Source organism: Phaethon aethereus (assembly GCF_964289735.1).
Source record: "Phaethon aethereus genome assembly, chromosome: 18".
Taxonomy (NCBI): domain Eukaryota; kingdom Metazoa; phylum Chordata; class Aves; order Phaethontiformes; family Phaethontidae; genus Phaethon; species Phaethon aethereus.
This window is the reverse complement of record NC_138594.1, coordinates 3648681-3667055: the sequence shown is the minus strand read 5'-3', so window position 1 is coordinate 3667055 and position 18375 is coordinate 3648681. Positions and strand designations below refer to the sequence as shown.

The following is an 18375-nucleotide window of genomic DNA, read 5'->3' as shown; positions in this document are numbered from 1 at the left end:
AAAAAGGATGGGGAGACACTCAGGAGGTTCATACTGGCCTGACTGGAGGTGTTGGGGAAAAAATCCCATTCTGGACAAATGTGTCTCACTCACTGCCCTGGTCTGTTCACCATGGAGTGATATTAACTTCCAGTGCTACTCCTTTATGACTGTAAATCACAAATCCATTAACAAATGAGTTGAGGTGACAATCCCATTTGTGTTAAAATGTGTTTAGGGATCAGTACTGAGAGGATCACCAGTGCATTAATTTGCCAGGCCTTTTGTTCCAGCGGGTGGCAAACATAGCTCATCTCAATGGGGAACACGTTGACCGGGCCAGTATCCAGATTGCCACTGGTTTGGGTCGTGGTCGGTGCTGCCCCTCCTTTGCTGAACGAGGAAGGAAGGAGAAGGAGATCTTTGGAAATTAATTGGGTGTCTCAGCTTGGAATAAAGTCTAAACCAATTTTAAAGTCTTGACCCTCTCAATGGGATGCTCAGGGTAATGAGCAGCTATCTGGCGAGTATGGGATGTGCTTGCTTGGTTGGGCACCTTCCCATGTAGCTGGTTCTCCTCCGATGAGTTTGTTCTTTGCTGCGTTACTGGCCACCGGGAAGGTGACCTGTCCCCTGATGGTCAGAGGCAGCATCCCCTTATCTTTAGGAGAGTCGAGGAGGAACCTCAGTGCCACATGGTTCTGCGGCTGGTTTGGATGTTGCTGGAGGCAGGTGGAGTTACGCAGCTGGGGTTTGGCAGCTGCTTGCTGGCCTCATTTGGCCTGTGTTAGGAACTTGCATGCATTGTCAAAAAGGGTAGGAAAAAATATTATAACTTTCTTTTTTCCATAGTGAAAATGGAAAGCTGGCCACATTCTAAGCCATTGTTTTGAAGGTCTCTGCTGTCCAGGTGATGCTGGATGCCCATTTAGGTGCAGAAGGTGGATTTCTGGAGATCCTATATTGCTTTTTTGAAGACCTGTAGACGTATATCTGCTTCAAGGCTTGTTTCAAGCTTGCCCTGGCCCTGCCACCCTTAGAGCTCCATTTCCATGTGCTGTGGAGGAGCTAGCAGGCTCCAGTTCAGCCGTCACATGGAAGATGCTCCAAGGGCTCTCAATGCCTGGAGGAAAGCACCGCTGTGTCAATAAAGCTGTTTCCCTGCTCCCTTCCCTGCTTTGCTATCTTCACAGCGAGGAAGAGGAGCAGAGCTGTCACGTGGCTGCCGCTGGCACTAGTCTCTTTTGGGGCTCTTACCCCAGCACAGTGGTTTAAGCCCCGCTTTGGCATGTCTTACCCTGAGGGCAGGTGAATCGCTGGGGATGTTCCCCCTGCATTGGTCACGGACCGAGGGGTGCGAGCAGAAAGGGCTTTATAGAGAAGCTTTTTCCTCTAGTCGCGGTTGTAAAGCCCCAGCGCAGAAAGGCTGGGCTTGATTAGGAGAAATGTGTGCCAAGGTGGCAAGCGAAGCCCTCCCTGTGCAAACGCTGGGCCGCTCGCGCGGGTGTTCAACAAAAGGCGGCATTATCAGCGTGACTGGTTACCTGCCTGTGCAGGCACACGGATTAGGGCATTAATTTCTGTGTGGGGAAAACACAAAAGATCGCTCGGCAGGGCCATGATTTATGAACGTGGCAATAGGGGAACGTGGTCCTACCCGTGTCTCACTGGGTCAGTTTTGTTCAGTGGCTGTTGACTTGTGCAACGTTTAGTTTGGGGTTGGCTCTTTGGTTTGTGGGTTGGGTTGTTGTTTTTTCCCCTCTTCTAGCAAAATCAGAGCACGTAAAACGTGGTGGCTCAGCAGTGCCCCGAGGGGAGGGATGATGTGGGAAGGGGTGCTGAAGTTCATGTCCTTGTAGTCCTATCCTGGGTGGAAACTTGTTAGGTGCTTCTGAACCTTCAGCCTTGGTCTACTGGGATTGACCACCCACGTCCAGCTGCTTTTGGTCGTTAGAGAGAGGCTGCTGCAGTGCTCACTGGTGCGTGCTTGCTTAACCAGCAAGTTGATTTATAAGTATGTGCCATAAAAATCCATGTCCATATAAACCATATGGACTGCTGTCCTAAACAGGACTCCAGCAGGGGTTGCTTCTGTTGAATCAAGCTCTTTTCTAGGAAACTTCTGCCCAATTGCAGCAGAAACACTGCAGCAGTCTGCCCCACACATGGCTGGGGGGTACATGAAGCGACCATCTCCCCCTGCATTAGATGCACAAGACGTGCCCTTTGGGTCGTAACCGAGATGTACTCTGCTCACGGAGCTCCCCACCACCAGCGTATGGCATATCGGGACCCTGGAGAGCCGGAACTGTAGGGATGATGCTGATGCGATAACCTCCCACAGGCTACTTGGGTTAGGAATACCCCCTGGTCTCCTAGCCAGGGGCAGGACCCCCAGGGTGCTCCGGTGTTGCAGGTCATGGGTAACAGGGTGTCCCATGCAGGGTCCAACCCCACGGCACATCCCTTCGGGGGAGCCAGGATGCTCTGCCTCCATGTGCAGTGGTGGGTGGTTCTGCTCTTGGAGAAGTTGTGATGCTATGCTTTGGGCATCTAATTCTTGAAACACCTGGTGCTTCTGGGGCACCAGCTGAAAGGTGGCAAGCGGAACGTGGTCTGCAGTGCCGGCTCTGCACGCCTCCGAGCCCGCTTCTGCCTCCCCCACATCCCAGATCCGCATGTCCATGGGGTTTAACCCAATGGAGGTTCCTATTTTTGCTGCAAGGAAGCATTTTCCCAAGACCTATGAGGAGGAGGAATGTCCAAAAGACCGGTGAGTAGCAGTGCCTATGGGGTTTCAACATCTTTGAGAGGACTAGTGCCATTGCACAAATTAAGAGAGCAAATCGGTGGGTGTGGGAGCAGTTTGGTGCTACGGAGTCTGTGCTGGGCTGGTGGGTGCGTTGCTGATGGCTGAACGCTGACGGCGCTGGCTGATGCTCCTGCTGCGTTGGTTGTGGCTGAGCCTCCATGGCAGGGAAGGGGCGAGAGGGAAGAACCTCGGGAAGAGGCTGCAGCGTGAGCAGCGGGCACTGGTGCCGCTTGGACGTGGCCGAGCTGTAGCTGCATGGCGAAGGGGCTGATGGCAAGTGGTGGGCTTTGTGGTGCGAGTTACGGGAACAGCCCAGTTCTCCTGCTGGAGCTGACGCCAAACGCTTGAGATTGGGGTCTCGGGCGTTGGCTGAAGCCAAATGACAGCCGTGTTGGCCCCATGTCCTCTGCCCCAGGGGACACTTCTGTCACCTGCCTGTACCGCAGCTGTGTCTTGGATGTCCCACTAGCTATGATTTCTTTATCTGCTTTTAATCCTCTTCCAAGCCAGGCTTCCTTTGCTCCTTCCTTTACTCAGAGCTAGCAAAAGCCTTGCAACGGCTGTGTTTTGGGTTTTGCCTTTTCAATTTCTTTCCACAGTTTAGCTGATAACTCCAGACCTTGACTCTCTTGCTTTGCCTTTTCTTTGGATGGGGACATTACTTCTGTGCTTGCAGCTGCTAAGCCCATCCTTAGCTTAGATAAGCTCAGCAGATACTAGTTCCAGCTTCCCACGAAGGGCAGGATGAGTGCTTCCCAAGTAAAGCTGAGTTCAAGACGTAACATCTCTGGTACATGGATGTGTTAAAGCAGCAGTCGCTGTAAGAGGCTCGAAGAGCAGATCTTTGTCTTGCAATGAATCTATCACAGAATCACTAGGTTGGAAAGGACCTTCAAGATCATCAAGTCCAACCATTAATCCAGCGCCACCATGTCCCCTAAACCATGTCCTGAAGTGCCACATCCACATGTTTTTTGAACACTTCCAGAGATGGCGACTCCACCACCTCCCTGGGCAGCCTGTTCCAATGCTTGACCACTCTCTCAGTGACGAAATTTTTCCTAATATCCAATCTAAACCTCCCCTGGCACAACTTGAGGCCATTTCCTCTTGTCCTATCGCTGGTTACTTGGGAGAAGAGACCAACATCCACCTCACCACAACCCCCTTTCAGGTCGTTGTAGAGAGCGATGAGGGCTCCCCTCAGCTTCCTCTTCTCCAGACTGAACACCCCCAGTTCCCTCAGCCGCTCCTCATCAGACTTGTGCTCCAGACCCCTCCCCAGCTCCATTGCCCTTCTCTGGACACGCTCCAGCAACTCAACGTCCTTCCTGTAGTGAGGGGCAATAAATGGCTCTACCAAATCTTTGCATAGGAGGAGCTTAGTACATGTAATGTTAACTCACGGCCATAAATTTCTGAGGGAAAAGAAATGGCTGGTCCTTTTGGTTGCAATAGAGTAAGAGGCAGAGGCAATCTGGAGAATTTCTTTTTCCCCGGGAGTGAGTTCTGAGCGCTGAAATCTCTGCAGATGCCTAAAATTCTTCCTCTTTCGTCCCTTTCAGGCTGTTGTCTGTTTAATTTATAGAGAAAAATGTTTCTCCCACTTTGCGACAAACTCTTGGACACGGCGAAAGTAATCTTAGCTTGTTCCAGACCTGCTCTGGTGCAGCTCTGGAGTAGCTGCTGACTCACATCCATGCCAGGGTGAGCAGAGCCGAGCGACCGGCTTCTGGTGGAGGTGGTGAGGACTTCCACTGGTGGCCTTCAGGTGCCAGGAGAGAGGGAAGGAGGTTACACTGGTGCAACTGCAGGGATAAGTTCCAGTTAAACACCAGCGGCGTGTACTGAGAGGAGACATGGCGCAGGAGTAAAATACACGGCTTGGCTGAGACAGTTGGCCCTGCAATCTGCTGGAAAAAATTCTTTAGTCCCTGTTTGCCTGTTAATTCAGTCGTGTTTCCTGCTGGGCTTAGCGTTTTTTTTCCCCGTCCTTAAATCATTAATTTCACAGAACTGCCCTTCCCTGTTCTTCTTTTAAACAAAAACAGTCTTTTTTCCCCTTTTTTGGGGAGGGGGAAATGGAGACAGATTAGAGTAATCTCACATGACTTGACCAGTGGGTAGTGAAGTCCGGTGATGCTGGGCAATATTCTAAAGAACTCACCCATAAACAGCAATTAGCTTTTAATCGCGGCGCGGCCCCCGCGCCCGCGGGAGCAGCAACGTGTGCTCTTTGTCGGCCGGAGCGGCAGCGGGGGGACCCGCGGCGGTGAAAGGGAACCGGGGGTGACCAAGAGGAATAAGATGCTCATTTCAGCCCCGCCTCCTTACTGCGCTCGAAAGCTCGTATTTTCGGAGCAAAGCGCTATTGAAGCATCGGGACAATGGAGACCAAATCCTTCTGGGGGAGGGGAGGTGCTGGCAACTGTGTCTTTTGTTGCTTTTACTTCTTTACTTGCCTGTGGCCGCCTCCATCCCACCCCTCCAAGAAATCCACATAGACGCTCTCCAGACGATAACGCAATCACTTTCTTGGGACCTTGCTAATAGGATTGTAATTATTACTGGAGATAAACTGGAGTGAATAGAATATTTACCACTTCATCTTAAATTATTGTAAATCCCTCCAAAGCAGCCCTTTGATATGTAAAGTGCTGCCCCTCTCTCCCCGGTGAAGGTAATTGTTTAGTGGAAGTTCAGAGCTTTTAAGTATGATGGGGGACAGAGAGGGGCTTCGGGGTTTACGTAAAGAGGAGGGCCTACATAATGAACTGGGGGAGTTGGTGGATATCTTGCCCGGCTCCAGCAAAGGAGGAGGGGAAGTTCTTGCTGAGCCGTTGTAATGTCTCAGGCTGTTGTTGGGGGGAGAGGGAAGGAAATAATTGGAAACTTGGCCCTTCCTAGTCCAAAGAAAGCCCCACGCCTCACGTTCAGTCGGTGTATGAGTCCGGCCCGGTGGTGACAGCGGCAACGTTTTGGGTTTGTTCTTTAGGGCTGGAGGAATTTCTGTTTGTGGGATGAAGAAGTAGGCCGGCAGACCTCAGCCTGGCAAAGAGATGTCCCGGGGGAAGACACGGTACTCTACGAAGCCAGAGCTGGGCTGGAGGTCGAGGGAGGGATGGATTGGTGTCATGGTGCAGGGACGGGGGCTATGGCATGAGGCCAGGAGCCGGTGCACCACGGGCAAAGCCAGGACCCAGGGCAGACTGTGCACGTGGAGGGTCTGCATGGGTTCAGGAGGAGCCTGGACAAGGACTTGGAAGAGAGTTCAGTTGTGGGTTATTAGGTAGACAAATTGCATCAGGCCCAGGAAAGCCCCTGAGCTGAATTTGGGTGGAGGCTGGGAGGGCGGTGGGGGACGGGGGTGCCGCTTGCCCTGTTCTTGCTCTGCCCTAGTCCTCTTCTGGCAAGGGTTGGAGGTCCCTGGGCCGCAGGGGCTTTGGCCTGACGGAGAGGGCTGCACCCTGCGGGCTTATCAATGCGAGCATCCGCAAGCAGGATACGTTTCTCCCAAGCTTTCAGGCCGGCGCCATCCCCTTGCGCCCCTCCTCCCCAAAGCTGCCAGTGTGGACCACCGGCTCTGGGGTGGGAAGGGGGATTGCTCCGGCCAGCCGCCTCCAAGACCAGCTCCGTGCCTTTGCGATCCATCGCCAAGGATGGGCACGTCCCGGGGGTGACAGCTGCGCGGCCCACCGGTCTCAAAGGGGTCTTCGTGGCTCTTTGGCCTCTTACGCTCTCGGGTGAAAGCACAAACCCAGTCCCCACGCAGACAAGACTCCATTCAGGTGTTCCTGCTGCTATAAGTTATTCCTCCCCTATAGGCTGCAGCTATACGGTGCACCATATATGGCACTTCGTTATACAGGGCAGCAGCCCCGCGAGGGATAACATGTCATTATCTTGGTTATGAGTCTGCGCTTCTAATTAAGCCGCTTAAACCCGTGAGGCGGGGGAGGCGTTTGGGAGGGAGGTGGGTTTTGGCTGGCGCGGAGCGGGAGGCGGCCTTTGCAGCAGAGGCTGGTTCTGCTCATCACACCGATTGCTGTTCCCGGAGGCACAAACCCTCCGGGTTTGGCACATGGATCAGGCCCCACTTTGCCCAGGTTGGGCGCTCAGACGCTGCTGCAAGCTCTCCGCTCAGCTCTGCGCCCCGTGTCCCTCGCCTGCAGCGCGGGGAGGGTCGAGCCTCCGTGGTGGCTCCGAGATCTGACCCGAATGTGGTGACTTTGGGGGAGGCAGATAAAGTCTTCTATGAAGAAAAAAAAAAAACAAAACCCAAAAACTCTCCAAAAACCCCAACCCCTCGTGACTGCAGCAGTGTGTTGTCCTCTCCTCGAGGAACTGCTTGCTTTGATTTGCCGGGGCCGCTTGGTTCGATCCGGCTCTGCCTGCATGGAGTGGGGACCAAAGGACCATCTGCTGATGCCCCACGTCTCCCCGCTCCCCCCCGCCTTTGATGGGATTTTTTTTTTTTTTATCCGCATCAAAGGAACTTAGATCAGACTCCATGGCCAGGCCAGAGCCTGCTCCTGTGGGGTATGTGGTGATGCCACCCGCGGCCACCGGCTCTTTAGCCCCATGGAAGCCCTGGAGCAGCTTCATGATGGGGAGCCTTGGCATGCTGTTACCCTCCCCTGCCTCCTTTAATCCCCAAACTCCCCAACCGGTGAAAGGCACCTGCAGATTTGGGGGCAGGGAGCAAGGAGAGTGAGAAAAACATTACTTTCAGGCCCCCATATTTTTTCCCCCCTCTTCTTGCTCCTTTACCTACCCCTTCCTCACCCCCAAAGTTCATTAATTCCCATCATCTGGTTTGTGTAAATGTCGTGGCAAGTGTTTGACGAAGCTGGATAGGGTTACACCCGCCTCAAAAAGGCCGAGGCTGGTTCCCAGCCATTCCCTTTTTATTGTTATATAATTTGCCAACCCAAACAGCGGGCTCCCGCCCGAGACAAAGGCGCACGTGTTGCCCTTACCACTGGTCGTAAAAAGAGGAGAGGTTGCGCGCTACTGCACAGCCTGCGCCGGGCAAGGCTTTGGTCAGAAAAAAAGTGACTATTAAATAATAAACCAGCAAGCGCTCCCACCCTCAAAGAGGAATCTGCTATTGCCTCTTCTCTATGTGATTCTTCCTCTTCCTCCACCTGCCTCCTTCCTCCATCGGAGCTGCTGCCACCCGAAAGTCAAGGCCAAGTGGGTGATTTTGCAGCCAGTTGACCTTGACGCTGGTGGCAAGCTCCGTGACGTAGTGAAAACTCTTTATTATTTTAACAGTCTTTCTCTGAGCTTGTCGTGTTCTTGCTCTTAAGGAGTATTTCTGGGATTTGATGATTTTGTGATCGGTCCCATGGAGAGGGCGGCCAGGTGGGGCCAGGACGGGTCCAGTGTGGTGGCCTTGGGAGCCGAGCCGGTGATGCTGGTGATGCTCTAGGTTTTTGCTTCCCAGAGCATTGCAGAGCTCTTGCTCACTGTCACATAGCGGTGCAGGGCTACAAGCGTGTGGTTTTAATCCAGCCCTTGGCTGCTTTGATCACCATTGTAAATTTTTCTGCTTTCTGACAGCAATATGCTGCCTCGGAGACTGGGAACAACTGGGTATCACCTTGGCGGAGCGGGTGGGCTGGAAGGCAAAGCTGCCAGCAATGGAGAGGCCACCCCCATCCATTCCTGGGTGTCTACAGCTCTTTTTCAAGATACTAGGTTTAGCTCACTTGGCCTAAATTTATTTATTGGGGCAGGGGAAGAGAGGATGAGGCAGAGAAGCAGGGTGATTTTAATGGGAATTGGCTGTGCAGGGTGGGAAGGGCAGTAAAGCCCTCCTCAGACACGTGTTTGATTTAAGACAGCGGGCAGACAGACTGCGGTTTGAAAGAAGTCCTTTGGCTTTGGTGGGATCCTGACCGGAGGAGAGCCGAGTGGGACCGTGCTGGGTTGGGGACCGGGACGAGACAGGAGTGGGAGCAGCAGGCTGGAGAGCATCAGCGTGGGAGGGGACGAGGCTTCAGCCTGCCTCATCTTCTGCATGTACTTCCTTTAAGGCTCTTCCGAGCTGGTACCAGCAGGCTTGTTTGCTTTCTAGCCTGCAAATTGGAAACACAGCAGAAGTCATAACAAATTCATCACATGCACCAAATTGTACCACGTTCTGGGTCGCGCTGCCTGGGCATGTTGTCACCTCGGGTTTTCAAACCCCATGTCACGACTCTGGAGGCTAAAAATCTGTCTCTTCCCAGGATGGGAGAACTTTCGTGTCTACCTTTTGCGTTTCTATTTACCTTCTCACCATAAGGTTTCAACCTAATCTGTGTGGTTTCTTAGCCTTTTGGGAGCATTTGGGAGTGCTTTCCCTAGATAACAGGTTGCCAAAATTTGGTTTTCTGGGAAGAAATCACTTTTTAACTTCTTGAAACACCAGTCAGGAATTTGGGTAGAAACTGGCCAGAAATAGTTGGTGGTTCTGGTTGTGCACTGCTGGGCAGCAAAGCAAATGGTTCTGGATTACAGGTCTGAACTCGGCATGAATGTGGCTGGCGTCCAAAATAGTTTGACTTGCTTTTTCTCCCCTTTACCCCATTTTTCTTGCTTCTAGGAAACAGCTGGCCGGGGGGGTGGGGGGGAAGCCTAGAAATTCTGCACCAAAGGTGATTCTTGCTGTATCTGCTGGCAGAGCTGCCGCGGGGACTGCTGCGAGCGCTCCCCGGTCTGCGTCTTGTAGCTGCATCGCAATACGGCGCTGTTTTATCCTGACCGTAACAACGCACCTCTTGTTTTTACAACACCCTGTACCCAGCTGCCCATCTCCTCTAGGAGAGTTTTGTTGCCCTTGCAGAGGGAAACTGAGGCAGCTCAGAGGATTGAGCGAGGGGGTGGTCTGGAGCGCAGGGGTTTGAGACTGAAGGGTGCCGTCGCTGCAGCATGGGGCACCCCGATTTTAACACTTACCGGTGGGACTTCAACTCTTGAGCACGCTGGGGCGAGGGGGACGTCTCCGGCAGCGCTGCTGGGTGGCTCTGGGTGCTGGGTAGGAATATAGCCGTCATGAAACCCTCCCCAGGAGGGAAAACTCTTCATCCGCTCGGCTCCAGGACTCCTGTTCAGCAGCAGGAGCGCCTGAGCATGCCAGGTCTCGGCTGGGCAGCCTGACGGTGACCTCCGTGCGGGCAGACGGCCGGGGACAGTTGTCTCCAGCCCCCCGAGCCGAGCCTTGCCATGGGCCTTCGGGCTCCAGCAGACCCCGGAGGGGTTTATCCCAGCGGGTGTTTGCGAACGGCAGGAGGTGCGTGGGGGGGACCGACACACATCCCCGGGGATAAAATCAGTAACGACGGCCGTGCGCTGTCCTGCGCGACGGTCCGTCCTACCTGCGGCGAATAAGGCAGCAACAGGTTGCGGAGGTCCCCTCGACCCCCCCCCGGCCCCTCGCCGTTCCTCCTTGAGAACTGGCAGCAGATTAGCCCGGAGCCCCTCTGCGCAGACAAAAGCTGCCACAAAGGGCATTAGGCTTCAGGATTGGATTACCGTGTGGCCACCTGTCATCCCCACTTTGTAAATCTATCTCGCTCTGGGTCCGGTTTTCGCATTGGAGAAGTTTGCACTTAAAAAAAAAAAATACATATAATTCCCGCCCGAGTGCCTCTCCGAGCAGCAGCCTGGCAGAGTTTGTTTTAGCATCCCTTCTTATTCCAGGCTTCAGAGCTGCGTGGGGCTGGGGATTAGGGCTGTTTGAATAAAGAGAACCTTTATCACATTAGTCTAAGTGGTTAATAGGTAAAGTAGGCCAATCCATCTTTAGACTAAGCCTATCACGTCGCCTACGAAGGGTGCAGGCTTCACTGAGGAAATATTCATTAAAGGAAAAGCTTTTCCTCTGTCCCTCTTGACATGTTAATAGCTCAGGGTTAGGGGCTCTGCTCTCTGCCTGCGGAAAATTCATAGCTGTGCTCACGCAGCAACTCCCTCCTCGCTGGGACACCCGGCGCTGCCGGCAGCTCTGCCGAGGTCAGCAGAGCGGCGCTGAGCCCCTTTGCCGGCGGGGCTCGGTGGGGAGTGAGGGATACCGGGAGTCTGCTGGCTCTCGGACGCTGCTCCTCATCCTCGCTTTCCTCTTCCAGGCTCAGAAACTAGGTGCCTCATCCCTTCCCGAGCAGGGTTCGAGTGGCAGGTGAAGGCAGTGCTTCAGTGCTGGGACTCTCTGCTGTGGGGTGTTCTCAAGGCCAAAAGTGGTCACGGGTTTGAAAGGATCAGACAGTTCATAGTCACTAGGAAACGGGATGATTTGGGTGCAGATGCTGGCTCCAGAGGTCTTTGAACTCCAGGTTGCCAGAAGGCAGGAGGCTCACAAGGCAGGAGGGACCGCTTGCCAAGTGTTCCTTGCTACCTTTATTATCCACTGCAGTACCCGCTAGAGCCCTCAGTGGTGTCTTCATCCAGCCCTGTCCCAACTGGTCCAGCAGCTTTTGTCCGAGGGCTCAGCTGAGCTCCCCATTTCCCACAGCCTGACTCCCTTTGTCATCTCCCTTTCCTCTCCCATCGGTACAACGGTGGTAGCTGCACCTCTGCTGATCTTGTCTTGCACCAAACAGCGCTGGCGGAAGCTGCCCAGGTCTCTAATGTGCCTGTGAAGCTTCCATGGAAATGGAGGAACCCACAGCTGTCACGAGCTGCCCCAGGGCTGAACTGTGGACCCACCACTGAGCTGAACATGGGTTTCTGCTGTTACTTTTGCCCAAAGGGGTTCCATCCTGCCCAGCACAGGGTGGCTACAGCTTTTCTGACCATTACAGCTCCTCTTTCCCTCCTCCTGCAATGGCTGTTATTCAGTGCAGCCCTTGCTGTCTTGGAGCCCCGGGAGAAGATGTGTTCAGAGCTGGAGTCGGGTCCTACTTCCACCAACACATACGTCCAGCATGTGGTGTTGGAGCTGCAGTGCTCAGCTGCAGGCCAAGTTGCCCTTCTCCAATATTGGTTTGAATGGGAATAAACGCTTCTTGGTGACTTCTCCACCTTTGTGGGTTCAAACCAGCCAACTTACCAGTTCCTCCTGTCCCTGAGGCTCGGTTGTCTCTGGCTGCCAGCATGACAATCAATGCCTCTATGGGAGATTATGAAAACCATGGGAAAGCTCCTCACAATGGACAGATCCATGCAATAAAACTTTGCTTTCCTGGATGTGGTGCTGTCAGAAGTTCAAACCACATCCATGGGCCACAATATTTGGCTTCACTTCCTGCTGTCTAGCTTTCATGCTGCTACTTTTCAAACAAGGCAGTGTCTGAGACAATCAATCTCAAGGATCTTAGTTTTGGGCTATGCCTGGCACCTGTCTGGGTAAAACGAAGGAAGAGAGAGCTGGAGCTAGGCCTGAAAGCTGGTTTTGGTGGATTCAGCTCTCGTTCTTGGGTTGAAGGCTCCATTTTTATCTCTGCTCATCTTAGCCTGTGCTGACCAAGGCAGACTGCAGTAGCAGTGTCAATGATATGCCTTGTCTTGCTTCTCTTGCTGCGACAGGTCACCAGCAAGATGCTCTGCAAATGCTAAAGATTCAGGGCCTCTCAAAAAAACCCAAAACTATTTTTGGGGGTCTAGACCTGAGTGCTCTCAGCTCTGTCAGAAACAAGACATGTTGGATGTCCTCAGCCACAAATCAAGAGTGTGGGTTCAGGTGCTGACTGGTCTGAAAAGGGACTGACACTGGGCCAGTGGATGCCTCTTAGACAATTAGTTGATCCTTGCTGTCTTCCACTTCTGCGGTGCACTCCTCTGTGTGTGTTGAAACACTAATTAAGAATTAAGAGCCTGTGTTTCCCAACCAGATCAACTGACTCAGCACCTCCACTCCCAGCAATTTCCTCCTGTTTCATGGCCTGGCCCTACCCAATGCCTCTCTTGTGCAAGGAGGAAAAAATAACCCTTTTTTCATTCCCAGGAGACTGATAAATACTGACTGTAGCAGTCCTGGAGGAGAAGTCGGTCTCAAGGTGCAGGGCCCTATACAACAAGCAATCTGATGGACCTGGCCTGAAGCCAAAGGACTTCAGTGCAGCGTGGCCGTCCTGAGCACGTTTTGGGAAGCAGTCTCCTCTTTAGGCAGATCCCAGGCCATTAAGGACTTCATGGGTTGAAACCAACCTCTTAAATCGAGCTGAAAAGCAGTTGGTGGCCAGAGCAGGATGTAGAACTCGGATTTAATATGGTCATAAAAAGAGACACCACTTAATGAGTAGACTGTTGAAATCCACATCAGCCCACGATAGATTTAAGAGTTGCTCTCTGAGCGTTATTGACTGTCTCTGTTCTGCGACGGCGTTACAGGTTTGTGGAGTTGGCCAAGAAGGTGAAGGATTAGTCAGAGTTTTATTTTGGTTACTGTTTGTTGGCACATGCTGGATCCTGACTTCCAGAAGCTCTTGCATCCCAGGTGTCTGGTAGACCAGCATGTTTTTGTCTGCATGTGAAACTACTTGCATGGCCTTGAAATTGCAGCCCTAGGAGTTGCCACCACCCTTGGGCATGGCTGGGGGTTTCCACAAGCTGATATCCCCTTCCTCCACAGTCCAGCTTGTCCATCACCACTCGTCCAGATCTGGTGTGGGGACCGTTTCCCACCATGGGTCTATGGAGAAGGGGCTTTCTGGGCAGCCCCTGAGCACACCCCACCTGAAGTGTAGGGGTGTATCCATTGGGTGCCCCTTGCCAGTACAGACATTGCATGAAGTTAGTGCTGGAAGCTGATGAAGTAAAATACCAGGTATGGTGTGAGCTAAACAGTAGTTGCATAAATAGCTACTGACCAACTTGCATAGGCATGTGATGAGTTTTGATTCAATCAGACCTCTCATTCCTGGTTTTCCTATTATTTGGCCTCAGAACAGATGGGTCATTTTTTTCCCTTAATCTGGGCAACCAAATTACCAGTGGCTTTTTTAATTGCAAGAGCCCATGGTGATCTTTGCTGTAGAAGCATAAAAGCAGTGAGGGAGGAGATGGCCATCAGGGAACAAATAGCCTCTGCCTGCAGTGTCATGTGTCTGAGGGAAACGCTGTCTGAGCCTTGCAGATCGCACGTTGGCTGGTTATTTCTCTGTGCTGGTTGAATGCTTTGAAAACTTAATCAAGTTTTATAGCTTTAATTTGGTGGCTGACTCTCCTCTTGCCTTTTTTTTTTAACTGTCTCGCAACCTAGAGCAAATAAATCCCATTGGGTTATAAAAGGAAAGAATTGGCAAATGGTCTAGCATATTTAGGCTTGCCTAGTGAATGTTAGGAAAAAATTACTCTTCCTGCTTCATGCTGCTTCCACCATTTCTGCAAGCTCTCTAGTTTTTCCCCACATGGTTAATTAGAAATAGCCAAGGAATAAGGTGGAATTGCTGAGGGCTTTAGGTTTCAAGAGTGTTTTGTGAGCTCAAACCTCATGAGCTGAGGTTGCTACACCTGCTGTAGCCTGTGTGGCAGTGGAGACGGGAGGTTGTCCTCGCTGGGTGCTGGCCTGGGACGTGCTGAAGATGCCACTGGCAGGTCTTGATGCTCCTTCTAGCGCGAATTAGGGAACAAGTCTGCACAGCGATAGGGAACAGTAAAGCAACGGGTGAAGCTGGGCGCAAGAGGACCCCTGCGGTTGGGTAAGGTCCTGCTGTTGACAAGCCAGGCACGTGCCGGGACAAGTTGCACTCTCTCACCTGAATTGAGGAAAGTGTTGTGTGTGGGATGCTAAGGGAAAGCAAGGTTGATGTGCTCCGGTGAGCTCCTGCTGTTCTGCTACGCTGTTCCTCTTCATTCCCCCGGAGAAAAAAGAGCCCTGGGCTGGAAAGGGCCTTTCCAGGCTCTCTGGCATTGGCCAGGACCCATCCTGACCGGTCAGGAGCCAGTGTGGTGTGTGTAGCCACATTCAAGGTGCAGAGTGCAGCCCAGATAATCCACTCATGGATAACTGGGAGATTACTCAGCTGGATTTCTAATACAGTGGCCTTTAATAATAATCCCCTCTTAATCCCTAAATCAATGGCAAATGGATTTGTCTGTATGAGCTAGATGACCTGTGTAGGCATTTTAGGGAGAAAAATTCTTGTGTATCTATGTGTGAATGTATATATATGTATATATATACATATAGGTATTGGTAGACTTGGTGGTGTTAGGTTTACGGTTGGACTTGATGTTCATAAATGTCTTTTCCAACCTAAATGATTCTAGATGTGTATTTTTATTCCTGCTACCTGCTGATCTGACCTGTGCGTGTTCTGCCGGCAGGGACCTCATGCCCAGGACCCTGGAGGGGCAGATCACCATGGAGAAGACCCCCAGCTACTTCGTCACCAAGGAGGCCCCAGCCCGCATCTCCTCCATGTCCAAGGGCACAAAGCTCATCGTGGTGGTGCGGGACCCCGTGACCAGAGCCATCTCGGACTACACCCAGACGCTCTCCAAGAAGCCTGATATCCCCACCTTTGAGAGCCTGACCTTCAAAAACAGGACTACGGGCCTGATCGACACCTCGTGGAGCGCCATCCAGATTGGCATCTACGCCAAGCACCTGGAGAACTGGCTCCTCTACTTCCCCATCGGGCAGATCCTCTTCGTCAGCGGGGAGAGGCTGATCAGCGACCCCGCGGGGGAGCTGGGCAGGGTCCAGGACTTTCTGGGCCTCAAGAGGATCATCACCGACAAACACTTCTACTTCAACAAAACCAAGGGGTTCCCGTGCCTGAAGAAGGCGGAAGGCAGCAGCAAACCCCACTGCCTGGGGAAGACGAAAGGCAGGACCCACCCCGACATAGACCAGGAGGTGGTGCAGAGACTGCGGGACTTCTACCGGCCCTTCAACATGAAGTTCTACCAGATGACGGGGCAGGACTTCGGCTGGGACTGAGACTAGTGTGGGAAAGGCCCCTGTAATTACTTGCCCAGCACGGTTTGCGTATATAAAGAGATATATATGTATGTAAAATGTACAGAAATCTATTTTATAATAATTTATTTTTAATTCCTAAGCAATTAATTCACTAAGCTGCCTAACCGCACTGGCTAGAACGGTAGCCCGTAACCTGTTTAACATTCCACAGTGTTTAATTCTAATATGTTTCTCCTTTTCTTTTTTTTTTTTTTTTTCCCCTCCTCCCGATTTCTCCTCTTTTTGGTTTGGTTTGTAACAGATGGTGCTTCCAGTTTTCCTAAACAAAATTTGTATTTTTAAAAAAATCAAAAAAGGCGAGGGTGGCGGGGAGAGGGGTGGGGAGGGAGGGAAAGCACAAATTTATTTTTGTTACGGGTATCTGGCCTTTATAAACACTTGCTTTCCCTATTGCGGTGTCCCAGTCTCTGCTCGGGTGTTGTGCTCCCTCATCCCACAGCTTTCGGGTTAGCCCCGTGGCCCCAGGGGGGTTTCTCCGGGGCAGGTGGGGAGGGAGGCCGAGCATCTCCCTGCACCCCGCGTACCTGGGCTGAGCAGCAGCGTGTTCCCCCGGCGGCTGCGGAGCGCAGGGAACCCCGAGCCGCAGAGCTGCCGCTCCGCGGGCCAGGGCTCCGCGGGAGGGTGATCCGCGCGGTGTCTGGCGGAGCAGCGGTGGAGCCCGTCGCGTGGGCAGAGCGCTCTCCTCGGTGTACTCTTCCCTCTTGCCTTTCGTCAAGGAGGCTCTTTCCCACGATCCCTCCATGCATTTTAAATCTTTACTGCGGGACAAACATAAAAATAGGCGTATCTGTCCGTGGCGCGCTCGGTGCTGCTCTGAATGACTCGCAAGAAGCGTCGCTCCGGGAGCGCCCGCGCACACGGGGCACGGCTGGGAGGTGGCTGCGCCGGCAGCGTGGGGAGCAGCGTCCACCCACCAAAGACGCTGGCAGAGCCACAGGAAAACCCCGGGTCTGTGCTTGGTGCCATCCCCAGCATGGAGGGCATCCCCACACGCGGCGCCGGCGGCGCTGCCTCCAGCCCCGCGGCCGCCGGAGCAGCCCCCGGCACGTGAGACAGGGGAACGACAGCCTTGGCCCTCTTGATGACCATTACTTGTTGGTCCAACACCCCACCCATGGCCTCTCCCAAGGAGCAGCGTTTGCCTAGAGCCGGGGAGAAGCGCTGCTTTGCCAAGGAGGATGAATCTGTAGAAGAGCGGGGGCAGTCCGGGCTGTACGTGGGTCGGGGGGTTGCTGGCAGCCCAGGCGCGGCTGGTGCGTCCCTGACGCCGCGGGCGAGCGCGGGGGTGGCAGCCAGGCAGGACAGGAGCACTTAATCTTCAACCCAGGTACAATAACCTGGAGACCCTTCCCTGGAACCAACTGCTTTGGGATTTTAGGATAGGTTGGCAGGGGTGTCCCAAGAGCTCGAGCCATGTTTTGGGTGCTCAGGAGGTCTCGATAAGCACCGTGAGTGTCCGATGCCTTATCGTTACTGTCGGAGGTTCTGCTAGCTCGACTGGAACATTTTTCGAGCAAGGCGGTGGCAGAAGTGATTTGCTCCTTGAATTTTTAAGAGAAGCAGGGCTATGTTGTCTTTGGGCAACAAAACCCCACGCACCTCGCCTGCAGCGGCTGAAACGGTGTTCCGCACCGAGCGTGGAGCTTGCTGGATAATCTCGTGATGTTACTGTGGCAGCGCTTGCATAAAGCAGCGTAAGTGAAACTCGAAACGCCAAATGCACCAACGGCAGAGTGTATGTGAGCCGAGTTAAAGCTCTAGTTTCATATATAAATGCGTGCCCTGCACCTCTCCCGTCACCCGTAGCAAGCCACCTTTGAGCACCCCGTTGCTGAGCCGTGCCCAGCTGGGCTGGGCTGCATTCGGTGCTGTTTCCCAGATGTTTCTTTTAATTCCACAGCCTCCTTGCTCTTGGCTGCCCCTTACGGCTCTCTGCTGTGGCTGTTTGCTGATGAAAAGGCTCCTTGGAGCCCTGGGTCTTGATCTGGTCCTGCTCAGGTACATACGGCGAAGAGCAGACCCGCTCCGGGATCCGCTGCAGGGATCTGCAGGTAAAGCGCGGCCTTTCAGCGCTTTGAACCTCAGGGCTCGTGGCTTGGCTCAGCGGCGGTGCACCTCCGAAGGGATTTGGGACTCGCACCCCTGTCAGTGCCGACGAGGCGTCTGTGGGTTCGCACGTGGGTGCAGCGCACTGGGAGGTCCTCAAGGAAAGGCGATGCTAAGCGTAACGTCAGGACTGAGCTGCCGAGCAAACCTGTCTTCAGCAGGATGCAAATCCCTCCCTGGGGTGTGCCTCCAAGCACATCATCCTACAGAAAGGGAAAATTGGGCAAATCCTCTCCTTTTTGCCCTGAGCCATTTCTAGCCGACACAGTTCCCCCTTCCAGGGGTCACAGCTGAGCGTGGGTGGGCTGCGCAGGCTGACAGACCGCACGCGTGACCCCCGTCCTGCAAAATGCAGCTGCAAACCTCAGGCGGTGGTTGGATCTATGGATGTTTGGGGTCTTTGGCTTCTGCTCCAGCCAGGTCCCCGACTCTGTTCCCCACTGCCAGGACAGGTGATGAACGCACGAGCGTGTCTGCTTTATCACAAACCCCGTGGCTGTCGGGTGACCGAGGGAAGGGGCTGCAGGGGGGTGAGGGGTGGGCGGGAGAAGAAAATACTCCCTGG

The 18375-nt window shown here is 53.3% G+C and overlaps 1 protein-coding gene across 1 annotated transcript in view; it reads left to right on the top strand.

Annotated features, from left to right (window-relative positions):
- LOC309411555 (heparan sulfate glucosamine 3-O-sulfotransferase 3B1-like) overlaps positions 1-16796 on the top strand; it is a gene marked incomplete at its 5' end in the record, with an annotated part of 28457 nt that extends 11661 nt beyond the window's left edge. The window contains one exon of the mRNA XM_082008222.1: positions 15044-16796. Within this exon, the coding sequence (XP_081864348.1) occupies positions 15044-15662 (619 nt within the window). The 3' untranslated portion in view covers positions 15663-16796. The remainder of the gene's footprint in view (positions 1-15043) is intronic.
- Positions 16797-18375: the final 1579 nt, after the last annotated feature.